At 37.1% G+C, this 17,436-nt stretch overlaps 1 protein-coding gene across 1 annotated transcript in view; it reads right to left on the bottom strand.

Moving 5' to 3' along the window:
- Window positions 1-17,436, bottom strand: part of MYO3B (myosin IIIB) — a 198,183-nt gene that overhangs the window by 56,331 nt on the left and 124,416 nt on the right. Inside the window, exons 28-32 of the mRNA XM_041403364.1 lie at window positions 16,335-16,412; window positions 14,290-14,495; window positions 5,530-5,641; window positions 4,290-4,452; window positions 3,514-3,594 (exon numbers count right to left, since the gene is read on the bottom strand). Of these exons, the coding sequence (XP_041259298.1) occupies window positions 3,514-3,594; window positions 4,290-4,452; window positions 5,530-5,641; window positions 14,290-14,495; window positions 16,335-16,412 (640 nt within the window). The remainder of the gene's footprint in view (window positions 1-3,513; window positions 3,595-4,289; window positions 4,453-5,529; window positions 5,642-14,289; window positions 14,496-16,334; window positions 16,413-17,436) is intronic.

Below are 17,436 nucleotides of genomic sequence, written 5' to 3'. Positions count from 1 at the left end.
TTCAGTCAGATGATTCAGTGGATATACACTGATTTAAACCAGCTGTGAATCTGGAAAATAATTTTTAAGAATCTTTGACAATATATTTTTCTCTCTCATGTAGATGTGAATTGAAACACTATAAATTCCAATTACAAAGAAATACTCAGAAGTGCAAAGTATTGTCAACTCAAACACTTAACACAAAATCATTCTTTACAATTTGTTTCTGAGTTAAAAAGTAGCATTTTCTAACCGTCACAGTTTGAGAAAGTGTGACTGAAAGTATGACAAAAGATTTTGTTTATCTTGTGTACCATTTTAACCATGAGTCTAGTAACATCTATATATTCTGAGAACCTGAGATGTACATATGCTGAAGTAGGGTAGCTTTTTCTTCCACATTAAATTTAAATTCCCTAATATTTTGTTTCCTAGTGAGGGCTTCCCCCCATCTGAAATAATGACTTTTTTTCTTGTAATATAATACACTCAGGAATTTTATCTTCATGTATATTGTGAGGGTTGGTTTTTTTTCTAAGTTTGTTTTTTCTTCCAACATTTCTTCAATGGATAGTGAACTGTTGGGCCCACAGAGATCTCAGACCACCAGCTCATGTATTTGAAAGGCATCTGTTTATTTTTAAAATGCAAATGCAGCCTACCTCAAAGACTGACTCGCAAGAAATGAACAATCTGAACAAGTCAAGAGGTTTCCAGTCAGGAGCTGTGTTCCTCCTTTTTATCAGGCTATGATCACTTGCTGTCAAAACCACTTAAACAATATCCTGGAACCTGAATGAAGTCCCCCCACAATTAAAATGAGCAGGATAATCCTGCAAGAATTATTCAGGCAAATCATTTTTCACACAGTTTAAAGTAATGATAAGGTCATTTACAAAAGAAATCAGCGCCTTTGAAATGCTGACTTGTAGACAGAGGACTGCCTGGAGGAGGGCCATAGATAACAGTGAAGACTGGCCTCCTAACACTACCCTTGCAGTCCTTGGAACTGATTCTGATGAGGAGAAGGCCCAATAAGGTTAATACCCCTACTTTGATCTCTGTCAAAGCGTACCAGCAAGAATTAATTTACATTTCAGATGAAAAAGGTTGACAGCATGAAAAGGCATCTTGTTTCTGGTATGTGAATGTGCTGTAATAGATCGGGAATTCTGAAAGGAAGTTCTGAGGAAGCTAAAGGGATAAGCTGAGCGGCTGCTTTTATTGGGAAAGAGATGAAAGGAAAACAAATTTCAATATGCGCTGTTCTGTAGAAACATGTAAGCCAAATGCTTCCTAAATTCCAAGGCCTGCCTGAGTGGGGCAGGGGGGAGGGAAAGGAGAGGGAAGTACATATAGTTTAATTATATGGTTTTGCTAATGTGGATGACAAATGCAAACAATTTATCTCACTGCCTGAAATGGCTGTTTTTAAAAAACACAAAGGTGACTGTACTCCGTTTGCTAGGAAGCTGCCTTGAACTACCCTCACACTGTAAGATGTGCAGAGAAGGGAGAGATTTAGAGTACCTTTTGTCTCCATGTCACTAGGCACTTGGACTGTGTAATGTTATGTAAACAACATAAAAACTGTCAGTGATTGTAAAACCTGGAAAATGGCCATGATTAGCAAGCATAAGCTTTGATTTCAAACACTGAATAATTAGCATATCGAGAAGAGAAAACCTGCACAAGAAACATTTTCAAATAAGAAGTCCTAAATATAGGTTTCCAAAGACAGACAGAAAAGCATTGAGGATTACTATTATTATTGTTATTATTGTTATTGCTACCATTATTCCCATTCTACTAGAGTACTAAAGACAAGATGAGAAGCCAGCCTAATTAATACAAAGGTTCACTCTGTCACTCTTAACCCTGTAGTCCCTAATGTTTATTCACCCAGGCTGATCACTGAAACAGTCAAGTGCCAGGTTACAAAGGAAAACACTGTGTGTGTTGGAGGGAAGAGCACTAACAACATTCCTCCAGCATTAGGTCCAGAGGACTAACAGTGTCCCAATTCACTCCCACTGCCTCTGCTCTGCCATGTTTAACACAGTATTTAAAAGATGGCAGGAAGCAACAGAGCTCTGAATCTCTCCCATGTGTGCTAACAGCAGAATACATCAGTTTTTTTCTCTAAAGAGATAAAAATCTGTCTGGATAAAACTCTAAGGCAGAATGTCCCCTGCAGTCTCCAAGTGATAATGCTACACACAAGCTTCCTACTGCACCTGAGGTAACTCTCATCTTAAGGAGCTGGTAACAGTGAGACAGTCATGGGTTAACAGTTTCACTTTCTTCAACAAAAGGCTGTTGTAATAAAAGTCCAGGTATGCATGTGTTTGTAAAGGTAGCAAATACTCCAGGAAATAGTGGCAGAGGGGTACTTTAAGATCTACTCTCTGTGCTATCATGAAAACAACTGAAAATGACAACACAAAGGAGAGGAAGAATGAGAGAGAGTACTTGTGCAACCATTCAGTGCTTGTTGCTAATGCAAGAAAAAATTTCTTCAATTTAATAGAATATATTGCATTTAACCCTGAAGCTTCATGACTTTTCATAACAGTACATATGCAAAGCTACAAATTATTATTTGATCCTAATGATACTCTGTTCCTTTTGGTAACTAGAACGGCATTCTGTTTTCTCCTGAAAGTCACAGCAACGCTTAATTTCAGAGTAGCAAACTAGACAACACAAAAATGAACGAATTTACTGGGAATGGTTTGAGAACAAGTAAAAAAATATTACAACAAATATTTTTCATATAGATTTCACACTGTAAGATACAGAACAAGAGGTGACAAAGCTTAAGGAATTGTAGTACAGGAAGCTGCTAGAAGTGATATCTTGGTTTATCTGTAAACACATTAGCTACAATAGTTTTTTTTTATCAGTCACAGTCTTTGAACCTGGAGTTGGACAGAGAAGGTGTACTGCACTGCATCATATGGAGGCTGCTTCATATTGGCAGCATCTGAAAACACCATTGAGTTCACAGCATTCACAGTGCTGGTTCTTAGATTTCTGTGCCATATGGTACTCTGCTCTCTACTAGAGACCTACACAGCCCTATGGGCCTGTTCCTCCAATAATCTCTTTAAAGTTTATTCAAATTCATATTGATATGGCTGCATAGGAGTCTGGCAGATTGTCAAAAGATTGGTCAAAGCTGGCAAACCCAGCAAGCAGTCAAAACAAAAACCTGGCAACTTGCCGAGATCAGTGCTCCAAACAAAGACAGAGAAATGCATGTCTTGTGTCTTCCATCCACACTTTTAGCCAAGAATTAACTTAACAGCTTTTAATTACTATATTTTGCTTTCAGAGAAGTACTTATAAAAGGTCTAAAGTGCATGATACCTGTCACTAACATCATTTAACTCTGAAGCAAAATAATCATAAGTAATGTTTTTGATAGCTTTTGTTTGGACTTTTTTTTTCTTTGGCTATAAACATTGACACATGCAAAATTATCCACAGAAAAATAGGTGTTGGCAATTGAAATACTGTTTTAATTACCTGCCTGAATATGTATAGCAGCATCAGTTCTTCTGTTCCTTATTTCCTTGTACTTCCTGCGAGCTTCATATCCTCTCCAGGCTAAAAATACAAAACCATGTGCTGGAAATTACATTTATTTAAGGAATTGCTACAGAGTCTACAGGGTCAGAGATGTGCTGAAACTTTCATTTCTCCTGCCATAACTACTTCAGCCCCCACCCCCAATAGCTCTTCCCCACCCTCCCACATGTTGAACTCTGGGTTCATGACTGCAGTATTCACATCCTCACAACTTCAAACACCGCTTCCCTCATTCAAATTTTAATTGCCACCATGTGCTCAGTGATATCCTGACTCAAAAAAAAGGGTGTGTCATCATTCTTGCTCACATGGTTCCCCAAATCACTACAAGGAAACCTGCTAAATTACTGATAATCAGACTCTCAGGCTCATCTTTTGATGTACGTCTGCAATTCTGGTACACGGGCAGGGATGTGTGCTACTGCATTTCAATTATGCACTGCATGTTATTATAGACATACCTAACAATATTTTTATTTTGTGCACAGGCATCACACTGAAAATATTAAAATACTTAAATAAAGACAACCCTAAATGTTAAGATGATACTTTAGAAGTAAATCAGTAATACCTGCATCAATGAGCTGGAGAGAAAACACACCCAGTCATTTAGATTTCATAATAAACTGTAATTAATAAATTAACAACGTACATGCAATTTAAGTGACTGAAATACAAAGACACTTAGTAAAACAGGGAATATGAACATTTACCTGATTGTATTGTAACAGCACTATTTTCTCTTTTATCTTTTACTTTCTTGTACCTCCTTGCTCCAAGCCAACCCTTGATATAGGCTTGCATGACCACCACCCTCCCTATTACTTCTCGAAGGAGCAAATTTAACTGCTCTATATGGTAATACTTAAGGAAAACCTGTAATGGAATAACAGCAAAACAAATAAATCAGTATTACAATCAGTATTATAACCTCCTGTATTTTGCCTTCTCATTAGTCCTCCAGCAGCCTATTCAAGGGTGTAATTGCTGAGAAAACTAGAAAAATACTGATCGTACATATCATAGCAACCTTGTGAATCCATTATTTGCTCTTGTGTACTTGTGGAACTTCTTTATTCCACTGATTATAATCACCCCATTGCAAATGAGATTAACTTAGTTGCTTAGAGCATGGGGCTAACAACACCAAGGTTGGGCTTCAATCCCTCTATGGGCCATTCACGTAGGAGCTGCACTTGATAATTCTTGTGGGTCCCTTCCAACTCAGAATATTCTGTGATCCTGTGGAAATACATCCCACGTTTACTGTCTTTACAAAGTGAATTGGACAGTGAGCTCTTTTCAGGTATGAACAATTTTGAAAGATGTCCTTTCTTCCCAGTGAAAACACAAATCCTGGATTGAATTTGGTTTTAGACATAATATTGTCTAAAAGCATTCTCCCTAAGGAGACAAATCATATGGGTGCTTACATACATTTTATCTGGATCTTGGAGAGAAAATTTTCACAGTTTTTCCTTTGTGTAATGTAAAACAACTCAAAGTACTGTGTAACATCCTTTTAAAAGAAGTCAATCACTCCATTTTAAACCATCAACAAAGGCTTTTGACAGAGAGAGAAGGAGCTTACCTGAAACTCCATGAATGGGTAATGGTACTAGCCAGGCTCATATGATGGGTCAAATTGTGAAATTTCAGCCATGTCATTATTAAGAAAATGGGAAACTTCAGAAAGTCACTACAACAGCAGGCACTGACAGAGGTACTGTCCTTTATCAAGGCAGCCATGTGCTGAATGCACTTTGGGGAGGTACCCAAAGCACCCCTCTTGCAGCACTATCTCAGCTGGGAGGGCACTTCCATAACCTGGGAAGCTAATTGGAGCAAATTATTTGCTCTTTTGTTCATTCATGCAATACTTTTTGAACCACTATTAGACATGATTTATAAAAGTATACTATCCTTGTGAAAATGTTAGCACCCTATACATACCTTGGTTTTCCCAAGAATCCAGTTGTCTAGTTTAGATTTCTCCAAAATGGCAAGACAGTTTTCTCTGCTACCAAGGGGAGTCTCATGTGCCTTGAATGCAAGGTAGTAATACCTGCAAAATGGCAAAGAAAGAATTGAATTGACAATCAATATGTACTTCCACTGCTTTTATCTAGCTCCTAACTTTATCTCTAGAATTAATAGGCCAAATTCTTCCTTATACATACTTCATGACAGCTGTGTCTTCATAAATCATGACACAGGTGTCATGAATAGATACTTGAACAAATAAATTATTACAATTATTAAAACAATAAACAATTAATTGTAATGATTATGATCAATTTTAGGAGTCTGGAGCAGACCCATACAAAACAATATTGTCTTTTTTTTTTGTCCATGTTCCCTTGCAAAGAACAGCTCCTAACAATTATATTAAATAACCTACAGTTAATGAAAAAGGGATACAGACATGTTTGAACTGAATTAAGAACCAGTTCCCTCCTACCTATAAAAAGCCATTATGCATTTATGAAGACTGGTTTTATAGTATTTAAGTAACCCTACTTGCAAACAATTACGTTAAGTAACAGCTAGAACATGTGCCAGTTAGTTTACAAATTTCAGGTTATTTCAGCACAAGTACATTTGGATGCTAGCAACTGCCACCTCAGCTCTAGCTTATTAACTGCCATGTGTTGTCTTGGTATCAAGTTATACTTCTAAAGGTTCTACTTTATTTACATCGGGATTGAGAGGAGGTGGCAGGTTGAGCAAACCATTCTACTAATTATTAGCATGGGGAAGAGTGATCAGATGTTCTTTAAAACATTAAGAGAAGAATGTCATCAGTGAATCTCAAAGACAGATTCCTCTGTAGCCACACAGAGTCAAGAAAATATCCCATTTTATACTGAAGAAAATATGGAGAAGCAATCAGAAAATTTAGAATTCTGCAATACTTTTTTTTTTTAAGTCAGAAGAGTATGATTTTCAATTATTAGTTCCAGTTAATCTCTACATATTAGCTCCAGTTGTCACAAGAAAGAAAAAAACCACTAAAACAGTCAGTTAAGATCAAACAGGAACAAAATGACATCTGAAGTGAGTACTGGATTAAGTTCTGGACCAGAGACACAGATATTCACCAACTGGAGACATTGCTAACTCTGAATAATGATAGGATATTATGTATTACTGAGTTATTTTTAATGTAGTGACTTTCTCAACAATGTGACATTGCAAATTCTTTAGCCAAGTCTTTCAAAATATCCACTCGCCTATTAGGAGGTTTAGAGAAACATGGTGTACTCAAAATAAAAAAGTACATTTCCTCCACCTCATTACTGAAGTTAGTGATGCCAGTTTTTACAAAACAAATGGTACTGAGTTGCAGTAACAAAACTGCAGTAACAAAACTCAGATTTAAAATGTATCACAAATATTTTTGACATCATACAATTTCAAGAGACAGCGACAGATACATGGAGAAATTACACTCATAGTAAATTGCTGTTTGCTTCAAAAGCCAGTTCAGATAGCCATGTGATTTACACATGAGGGAGGGAGGGAAGGCAGGCAGGAAGGCAGGGAGTGATGCTGCTTGTTCAAGTATCTTTTAAGGTATTTTACTGATGGGAATTTTAAAACCACTGAACAGTTTTTGGATGGCACTGATGCAATAAAATATTAAAGGGAAATCTCATAATTCTTTAATCTTATCATTGGCATTCCCCTTACTGAAAAGTTGACTTATTTGTGACAAATATCTGAGTAAATATCTTCCTGACTACACCATTTTGTTCATGACAAACTTCATTATCTGTCAAAGATAGTACCCTTTCCAATAGCTCTCTTTCATGATCTAGAATGCAGTTGCTTTGGTGCTCAAAAAAAACATAATTAAAACAATGGTTGTTTTTCTTATCAAATCCTATTTTAACAAATGCTTTTATAAATTTAAACGTATCTATAGTCTAAGAAAGCAAGCTATTCAGACTGACAAGAACTTTACAAACCATGGGAGTAACTACATGGGAATAACTAGAGTTTCTGTATGTAAACATACTGTCTCCAAATATTTACTAACAACTTCCTCTAAAAGGTGATTTTCCAAACATTTTGATTGATCTTACCACTGCACCTGTACCTGGTTAAATATACTTACTCTTGCTTTCCAGTTATGTCATAGAATCACAGAATATTCTGAGTTGGAAGGCACCCACAAGGATCATGAAGTCCAACTCCTGGCCTTGCACAGGACATCCCCAAGAGTCACACCATGTGCCCAAAAGCATTGGCAAATGCTTCTTGAACTCTGTCTGGTTTGGTGCTGTGACCATTTCCCTGGGGAGCCTATTCCAGTGTGCAGCCCCCCTCTGGCTGAAGAACCTTTTCCTGATATCCAACCTAAGCCTCCCCTGGCACAACGTCAGGCCATTCCCCCATGGAAAGTAAGGCAGAAATGACTGTACTCATCAGAAATAAGGACTATCAATATGAGACTGGCTATTTATTTTTAATTATTTCTCCTCCAGAACTCCTTTTGTAGTGTGCATTCTGCACCACATTAGGTGTCTAGATTTGTGTTCCAAAGCTCAAATCCATGTGTTTTGTGGATATTTTTAAGTAAACATTTTGGTTTAGTGCCTGTTTTCATGACAGAATACATAACTACAGACACTCAATAGTTTGACATTATGTGCTCAGGATAATTGTATAGCAGCACAGCATGTGCCACACAGGGTCATCCAATTGTTTTATCTAATTAAAAATCTTTGTACAGCAATGGACCCTATGGAAAATTTTGGAGGAAGGTAAAATGTTTCACCCTTATGTATCTGGCAAAAGCATGCAAATATTGTACATGGTAAAATGACACAGAATATGCCCGGAAAAAAAAGCTTTGGGGTATATACAACTGTTCATTTTGATTTACTGGTCTAATTTAATCTCTGTCATACTTATGTAAATCTACTGTGCAGAGATCACAGAGTGACCTCTACTTGCAACTATCACCAAGAAACCAGAAACTTATTTTCTGAAAAGTAGGACTAGAAATCACATTTGCTTTCAGATGAGATGAAAATTTCACAACTCTACCTTTTTATTTCCATATTTGCACTTGTTATTTCAGCAGGAAATATGGTAGCCAGGAATATTTCAGTGTTCTACATTAAACTAATACTTTTATTGTTATTTTAAAAACATATGTTTATGATGCTTCATGTGCTGTTTCATAAACATGCACATATTTGTGCAAAAACATATCCTTCTCCTGAGTTACACATCCTGCTAGAAAATTTCCTACACCTGGCACACAGTCATCTACACGTTTCCTAAAAGTACTCGACTAATCACATTCTCACTAGCAGTAAGACTAAGTATGAGGAAAGTAATTTCCCCTCAGAAGAACTGATTTCTCAAACCTGATGAAACTCTGGAATTCTACATTTCTTAGCTAGTGTTTTTTACTCTGAAATACATACTATTCTTCATGGATGTGAATATTATTTCAGAAAAAAAACTTATATTAAAATGGGATTAACTGTACTTGCTAGTCATTAGAAATAAACCAACATTTTTTAACCTTAGAATGCAAAGCTAGGATGTGCAGAAGCAAGGTTAAATGCTAAAGACACCCAAGTATGCTAAGATATGGAAAACTTCTATGCATTAACTATCTGTTCAGGGACAAGGCATTTTAGTGTTGGTGATTTCAGACTAAATAAACTGACTGTAAACAAATGGTTCAATTTCCCACCCCTCCCTAAAGGCTAAACTGTGGAACTGTTCCATAAAATGCATTTAAACAGCACCATTAACTACTATACCAGTGTCTCTTACTGAAGTTCCCTTCACATTTCAGACTTAAAGGCTGCATCAATTCTACACAACTAACTCACAACAGTAATGATTAACCCTTTTTCTCCTTAGAACAAATCTTTGTACTAAAATGTAATGGCCTGAGGTGGATAATGAATAATGATATGTGAAAAGCATGAGGTACAAAATCTCTTTCTAGCCAGACCACAAGCAACAGTAGGAAGATTCTCAGAATCACAAAATTATCTGTTCCTTCTAAGCCCTGGAACCAGAAACTTTTTAAAAAATAAGACCTTTTTTTTTTTTTTTAGAACTGCAAGAGCTGTAAAATTACTTCCAAAAATTTCTAACTTGTATTGGTTCTATCTTACCTCTTTCAGAAACTTTCAGATCTGAATTCACAAAAATAATTACATTTGACTCCATATTAAAAGTATAAATAAAAAAATCCAATACAACATCTAAGATACTCTATCATTTTTATAAATAAAAATGATACAACTTCTAAGATACTCTTGAAATTCAGTAACAAATACCTAGCACTTATGCTGTAAATCATCTGACAAATACAGAATCAGAAATACTCTCAGAAAAGCCTAATTTGGTGCAATGTGCATATACTATTCATAAGCAGATAGCAGACTTTCCATTCCTAATATTTTCCTATCATCTCCATCCTGCAACCACTTACCAGTGTTTTGTGAATGGGAAACATCTAGAAAGTGTATATGGAAGGCACAGTAGTTCACCATATTTAAAGTGCATGGGAACATATTATAGATTTGGTGAAATCTCAAAGCCACTGAAAAAAATAAACACTTCCATAGATAATAGTAAAATCAAGATATCAGGCAATGTTAAAATTTTGTTTACAGAAATCACTTACGAACTCTGATACAGTGCAGGTTTACTGTTAAAAGTAGGCTTGCATTACAAATGCATCATTTAAAAAGAAAGAATTTTTTTATCTGTAGCAAGTCTGTTGGCTTTTAATTTAATTCAGTGCTTCCCTGATCTTGCATAATAAGCAAGCGTATCCACCAAATTTTTGGTGTTAGAAGAAAGCACTTACTGAGGTTATATGTTTTATAGGGTTTTGTAATGTTTGACCAGTTTTAATACTTAGCTCCACTCCATGCAAAATGTGACCTATTAAGGCCAATGAGACTTTATGTGGTCATGAGAAACATAACACTGGGGGTTTAGAAACGGTGCATACCATGTGTACCAACAGTGACCTTATGCAAATTTGTCCTGTGAGATTGAAAAAGCAGAACCAGCCTCACTGGTTCACTGTTAGAGTAATAGCACTGCTATTGCCATGATTGTATGATCAGAGTAACATCATCTGACTACTGTGGAATAGGTAATGGTTACAGTAAAAGTTTATCCTGCAACTTAATGCAGTACAAAAACTGTAATGTTAACATAAACAGGCAGGAAAGAAAAAACACAATCCTTACATTAAACTAGTGCAAAAGTTCTCAACACACTCCTATGAGCTGATGAAGCAATACAAGAATGACAGCATTTAGTACCATGGGCCTAGTGAGTCCCTCACCTTTCAACCACTGCACAGTACATGCAACATAAAAGGAGGATCCAGCTGGGGGATATGTGGTGAGGACACACCTGCACACCACATCATGCCACGTGAAGCTCCGGGGGCACTGAGCAAGGAGTGTGCCTTCCAGTGGGACCTTCCATGCAGGTCCCCATGAGAAAGCACAGCTCCTTTAAACTGCTATGCAGTACATGGTCACCACATGACCCCACATTTCAGGCACACCTGGCTGACTGATCATCTTAATAACTCCTACCTAAAATCTGAGATTCCAGCCTGAAAGACGGGCCATGTTGCTTCACAGCAAACATAAGACAGATGCATGATGTCATGGGGTGCAAGACAGGGCCAAGGGAGACAAAGTGTCTAAGACTTGACAGGGATACAATGTTTACAGGGACTGCAGATTACGTTTTTCCTACTTTAAGTAAAAGAATATGTATATTTATATACATAAAACAGATGGTAATATACTTGGCTGAAGAAACATTGTGTGAATGAGTTTCCCAATTAAGCCCTCTCCCCACCATCTGTTTTTTAACCCAATAAACTATATCCAGGTTTGCAAATAATCTGCTCTACACGAAAACAGAAGACATGTAAAGAGTAACATTAGACAGAGCTTTATCTTTTGTTTACCTCCCACCTGATAAACTCTGAATGGGTCTGTTCCCTGCCTTTGATTGTTTTGTCCTCATATTTCCTGCTAAGAGTTTACAAAACAGCATTATTGAATAGGCAGATAAGAAGCACACCTATTTGTTTAATAACATCAAGGGAGAAAAAATGCTGGCTCATCCATTTTGTTGTTCAGTTGCTCAAAGGGATCAAAATACCAATTAACTTGCTGGCTTAAAAAAATCTTTGATATCCTTACATTTACTGACATTTTGAAACTCTTCTTCATACTTGCCTAATGTCTTTTTGATTATGAACAAAGAAGTGCCAATCTGTTTAGCATTTGACCTGTTTTCTCAAACATTTTTATGTATTCAACTATTTAGCTCCTAAAAACACTTGACTAGTTATAGCTGTAAGTTGAAGAAAAATGTTTCTTGTTCCACTGATAGCTTTATAAAGTATTGATTGATTTTATTTGCAAGAGCAAAAGAGAACAGAATTTGTTTTAAAATAAAGCATGAGCTGAACAAAGGAGCAAGAACATCTCCTTTCCCGCCCTCACTTATATTTTGAACTCAAAAGCTGTCTTTGCTGTTGTAGAAATTGCTAAATCTACTCCCCTCTCTTTCCCTTTTTGTTTTGACTTTCTTTCCTTAACAAATTACATCAAGTTGGACTAAAAACTTGGAGAGTAATTGACAAGGTATTAACCACAACTTGCCCTTATCTGCAGGAATGGAAAGCTACAGTCAATGCCAATTTTATTACCATTAGCTTTCAAGGTTGTACTCAAATTCAGCGCATTTCTGAATGAAAAAGATCTCCTGGTAAGAGAAAACTCAATTTCCTCTCAATTTACACTAATTCCTGTGGAGTTAATCTTAGTTCATGTACATGCAAATTGAATAAAAGTTGTGGTTAATAATTCTGCTTTCAGCTGCTTCAGGATATTGCAAATTGATTACATTTATTAATGATCACAAAAATTAATCTGTTAAATGTGCTCTAGAATGGTGCGACCTTACTAAAATTAGTAAGGTCACAAAAGACCAAGTGACATCAGCTACTCCTCATACAGCTCCCCTTCAAGGTCCTTCACTATCTTTGCTGTGCTTTTTGAACACTTCTGTATAGTTTTAATGCCTTATATTGTGGTGGCCAAAACTGCACGTAATATTCAGAGTGGGCTGCCCCAGAGCAGAGGACAATCCCCCTCCTGCCTGGCCGGTGGTGCTGTGCCTGATGCCCTCAGGACACACCTGACCCTCCTGGCTGCCAGGGCACTGCTGACTCACATCCAGCTCACCAGTGACCAGGAGCCCCAGGTCCCTCTCTGTGGCACTGCTCTCCAGCACCTCATTCCCCAGTCCGTCTGCACATCCAGAGCTGCCCAATCCCAGATGCAGAACCTGGCACTTTTCCTTGCTGAACTTTATATGGCTGTTGTTGCCCAGCCCTCTAATTTGTCAAGGTCTCTCTGCAGTCCCTTCCTGACTTCAAGAAGTCAGCAGCTCTTCCCAGTTTGGCATCATCTGTGAAGTTGCTTAGTATCACTTCCAGCCTGCATCCAAGCCATTTCTAAGGACAGTGAGGAACACACGGCTGAGGATGGAATCCTGTGGATCCCCATGAGTGTCTGCTGTCACCCCATTCACTAGAACCTTTTTGTGCCCAAACTGTGAGCCAGTTGCTTCCCCATTACAATGACATGTTTATCCAGCTCTATGCTGGACATTTTCTCCTGAAGGATCCTGTGAGAGACAGCATCAACAACCTTACTGAAGTCCAAGAAGATGACATCAGCTGGCTTCCCTGGGTCAGCCAGGTGGGTTACTTTGTCATGAAAGGAAATAGGTTATGATAAGCAAGACTTTCCTCTCATGAAGCTGTGCTGGCTGTGACCAGTGACTGTGCTTGTCTTCTAGGTGTTTTTTAGTACCTCCTAGAATAATCTTCTCCCTAACTATCAGGCACTGAAGTGAGACTAATGACTTGCTTTCAGTAGATTCATTAATTCTATATTGTCTGGATAAGCAACCTCCAGTTAAAAAAATATCACACCATGATCTAGCCATTCACTACTTGTTCCTACTGTTGCCTAAATGATTAATGGTAGTGCTTCTGCTCACTGTTGAATTGCCAGTCCTGCACACTGAAAACCAGTAAATACTACACAAAGACACATTTAAAATATAGAGGAAACCATAATTATCATGAAGCTATATTGCCATCATAAAGACAATAGCATTTCCTGAATAAAATTTATAACTTTTTGAGATTATGTATTAAAGCCAGTAATAGCAGCCATGAGAAGGGTTAGGGTGAACAGAGATCTGATTATCATTCATGATATCTCTAAGATAAATTACTCTGCAAAGCTAAATCTGAAGCTTTCATATCAGTTAATTTTTAAATATGTGCACCTTCAGCTTCATCTGATGGCTGAAGGTCACTGACCTTCCAAAATCCTTGAATTGTCTGAGCAGGATGCATCATTTCCAATTGTTACCTCTACAGAGAGAACGATGGAGACAGGCTTGTTACTTGTGCTCACTGCAAGTTTCACACTGACTGTTTTCCATTAGAGATCAGATATCTCTTGTAGTCTTTATCTCTGAAAGTCCCTGTCCTCATTAGACATTGAGGCCACACACCTACGAACAACATTGGTAGAACTTTCTGTACTTAAACACAGACTATATCTTACTGAATAGAGTATTAGGAAAACAGCCCTATTATGTAAGTCTTACCTTTTTACAAACTCTTCAAAGAGGATGCGATGAGAATACCCTTTTTGACGTATCTTGACAGTTTCCAGAATTCCAGTGTATCGTAGCTGCAGCAGAACTCTCTCATGAGAAAACATCAATGCTTCTCGATCATCGTTAGGTTTAATGCAGCGGATAAAGTGAGGCTGTCCAACAACCATTTTGGACAAAAGATCCATAAGGGAATACTAGTGAGGAAAATGAAGAAGATGCACATACTTAAAAAAAGACTGCAACGGAATGACTTAAGCAGGAGATTCATATTTGTAAACAGTTTGTAATACTTGATTATATTTTAATCTGTAACGTTAATCTCCATTGCCCTTTTATTCATTTTTAAGATTTCAGCTGAAACATGGAACCTATTAAAAATTTTCAGTTGTAAAAAAAATTTAAATATTCTGAATCTGATCTCTTACTTCTTACATCTTTCTCTTCTCCTTATATCACATTTCCATAGTTGAAGAATGTCTATTAAAAAAAAAAAGTAGAAAATTGTCCTAACTATAATTCTACTGTAGACACATTTAATTGATCAAATACCTCCAACAGAAATACAAGCTTTACCATGAAACAATCACTGAAATTCACAGCAAATGAATTTTTGAACCCAGGAAAGGGCTACAAGAAGTCATCAGTTCAGTGCTCTGTCCACAGAGAACACTAGATGTATCTTGAATGTTTCAGGCACATCTCTGTTACATTAATTTTTCAGAATCACTGAGAATATAAACTGCACAGTCTCCCTAGAAATCTGTTCAACTGCTATATTATCACAACTATTCATAAAGTTCTTAGCATCTAACATAAATCTTGCCTCAGAAATGTAGGTCCATTACTTCTTTTCCTATCCACCCTAGACACACAAAACAATTTACTCCATTTCATTTTAAACTAAAATGAAAAACCTTTGATCAGAGTATACATTTTTTTTCATTGACTCCTCAGAATACTGATACTCCTGCTCTATACTCACCTCATTAAGCTGTTGCACAATAAGTATGTGTTGCCAACTATGTTCCATCTCATATAACCATATGTGTCTCAAAATCACATACAGTTCCAAGCTGATTGTTGTCACCTTGCTGCAGGTTGCATGCATATTACGGTCTACTTACACACTCACTCCCCCATTACTTTTTTTTTTTCTTTTTACAGTGGTTCTGTGCAAGAGCACTCTAAGTGCACACCTGTATAAGTCTGAAAGTCAGTGTCCTTGCTCTCCACACCAGGGCAACATCTCAGTATGCATGAGCTTCCTCTATACCCTTCCTTACACTGTTCTACAAAACAAATTGATCAGGTATTCCTATACAGCTTGAAGCTTTGACTCACACTGCTTAGCACAACTCTGTGAACCTCCCTATTCTGCATGGCACAAGTGCAGCTCAAGAGCCAACTGTTGAGAACTTTTCCACTTTGCAATGACTGCAAGAAATAAACAGCAACCAAGAGTCTCGGACTAGCACTTTCTTGACCCCTAAGCTTCCAGGTCCAACATTCTCAATGCCCTTTCCCTGCCTGTTTGATTTAAACACATGAGCAGAATGTGCATTACCTCAGACAGGATTACTGATAAAATGGCGACCTGTATGATTTACAACAGCACTTCCAAAAGATGGATTGTTTTTTACTTATTAGCATAAATGAAAAATCTTAATCTTTGAAGGTATATATGCCTCAGCTTGTGAAAAAATATGGAGACTTTAGTGATAGCATCTAATTTATTTGCACAAAATTGGTGTTTTGTTTATAATGAGACCTGTTCTAGACCTCTAGCATTTCAGACAGAAAAGAGTCTGGGCTCTAGATTCTGTCATCAATGTATTCAATGAAATAACAAAAATACAAGTATGAGGAAACAAAGAGAAAAAACAAACCAAAAAAAGTTTAAGAATCTACAGAGGCCACGTAACAGAATAAAAAAATTCTCTATATTGCTCTTTGATCTTACTATCCCACAAATATTTTACATATATCTATTGGTCTTATTATCAAAATGCTTGCTTTTATTTTAATTTTTGTACCCTAAAATAGGAAGCCATAGTTTGCCTCTTCATGTTAGTTGTTTCCTCAGGATGCCGCATAACCTCCATTGTGTCAACCTGGAAGACAAAATTCTGATGTTAGGACTGCTCCAGAAACACTGCAGACCCACCCCCCTTGCCCACGAAAGCTGGGTTCAGTTTTTGTTATAGTCATTCCTTCAGGTGTGGGTACTTCAGAATACTTTATCAGAGATAGCAGGACCAGCTTCTAACAGATGCAGAACACACTGATTTTGAAGAGGTTTGTAAGCATTTTGAATTTTTTTTCATAGTATAAGAGCACTCTAGATTTAGGATAGTATAATACTCAGCCAGTGAAATAGCTGTCAAGTTGCAATACTTTAGGAACTGATTTCTAAAAAAGTATTCCTTTTATTGCCACTACAATGAACTCCAGCGTGACTTGTATATACAAGAAGAGTTATCATATTTGTAATAGCCAGGAAGTAAATTGAACTGCCTCATTTGCTCATGAATGGAAAAAATACTGTAGGATAACAAGTGGCAAACAAAGTAGGTAGTCTCAGAATATGTAAGTCTGTTCCCTTCTCCTACTATGGTCAGTATTAATTACTTCATATTGCCATTCTGATGCCAAGAATCTCAGCAATCTTATCCTGCTGAATTGCCACTTTTTCAGCATTGCAGAAGAGTTATTTTTAGAGGATATACATGGACAGTGAACATCCTGCTCCTTATAGATTTTAGTTATATTGTTAGTACAGCTGTTCTTATCAAAATGAAACCAGAATTTATGAATGAATGTAACTGTGGTTATCCATAACAAGCAGACTGTGTTGCTACATTACAGCTCAACAAAATTAAAGAAAATTAACCAGCATCCTGTTTGCATGGAGCATTAACAGCATTTTAGCATTCACTTACTTTGTAGCAGTTTACCATCTGCTCTGACCAGGTGGCATTTGTATAAACCAGATAATGCCGTTGTCAGCACCTGTGCTACACTTCCTGGACTTTGCTTCACACAATCATTTCTAACACTCACTGACTTAAAAACACTCTTCTGGACACTGAAATGATTGCTGAAAGATTACAGTTCTCAATAAAGTAACTGAGACTC

The sequence above is a fragment of the Onychostruthus taczanowskii genome, unplaced genomic scaffold (assembly GCF_017590055.1).
Source record: "Onychostruthus taczanowskii isolate IOZ18803 unplaced genomic scaffold, ASM1759005v1 scaffold20, whole genome shotgun sequence".
NCBI classification, from domain to species: Eukaryota; Metazoa; Chordata; class Aves; order Passeriformes; family Passeridae; genus Onychostruthus; species Onychostruthus taczanowskii.
This window is presented reverse-complemented; position numbering and strand designations above follow the sequence as displayed.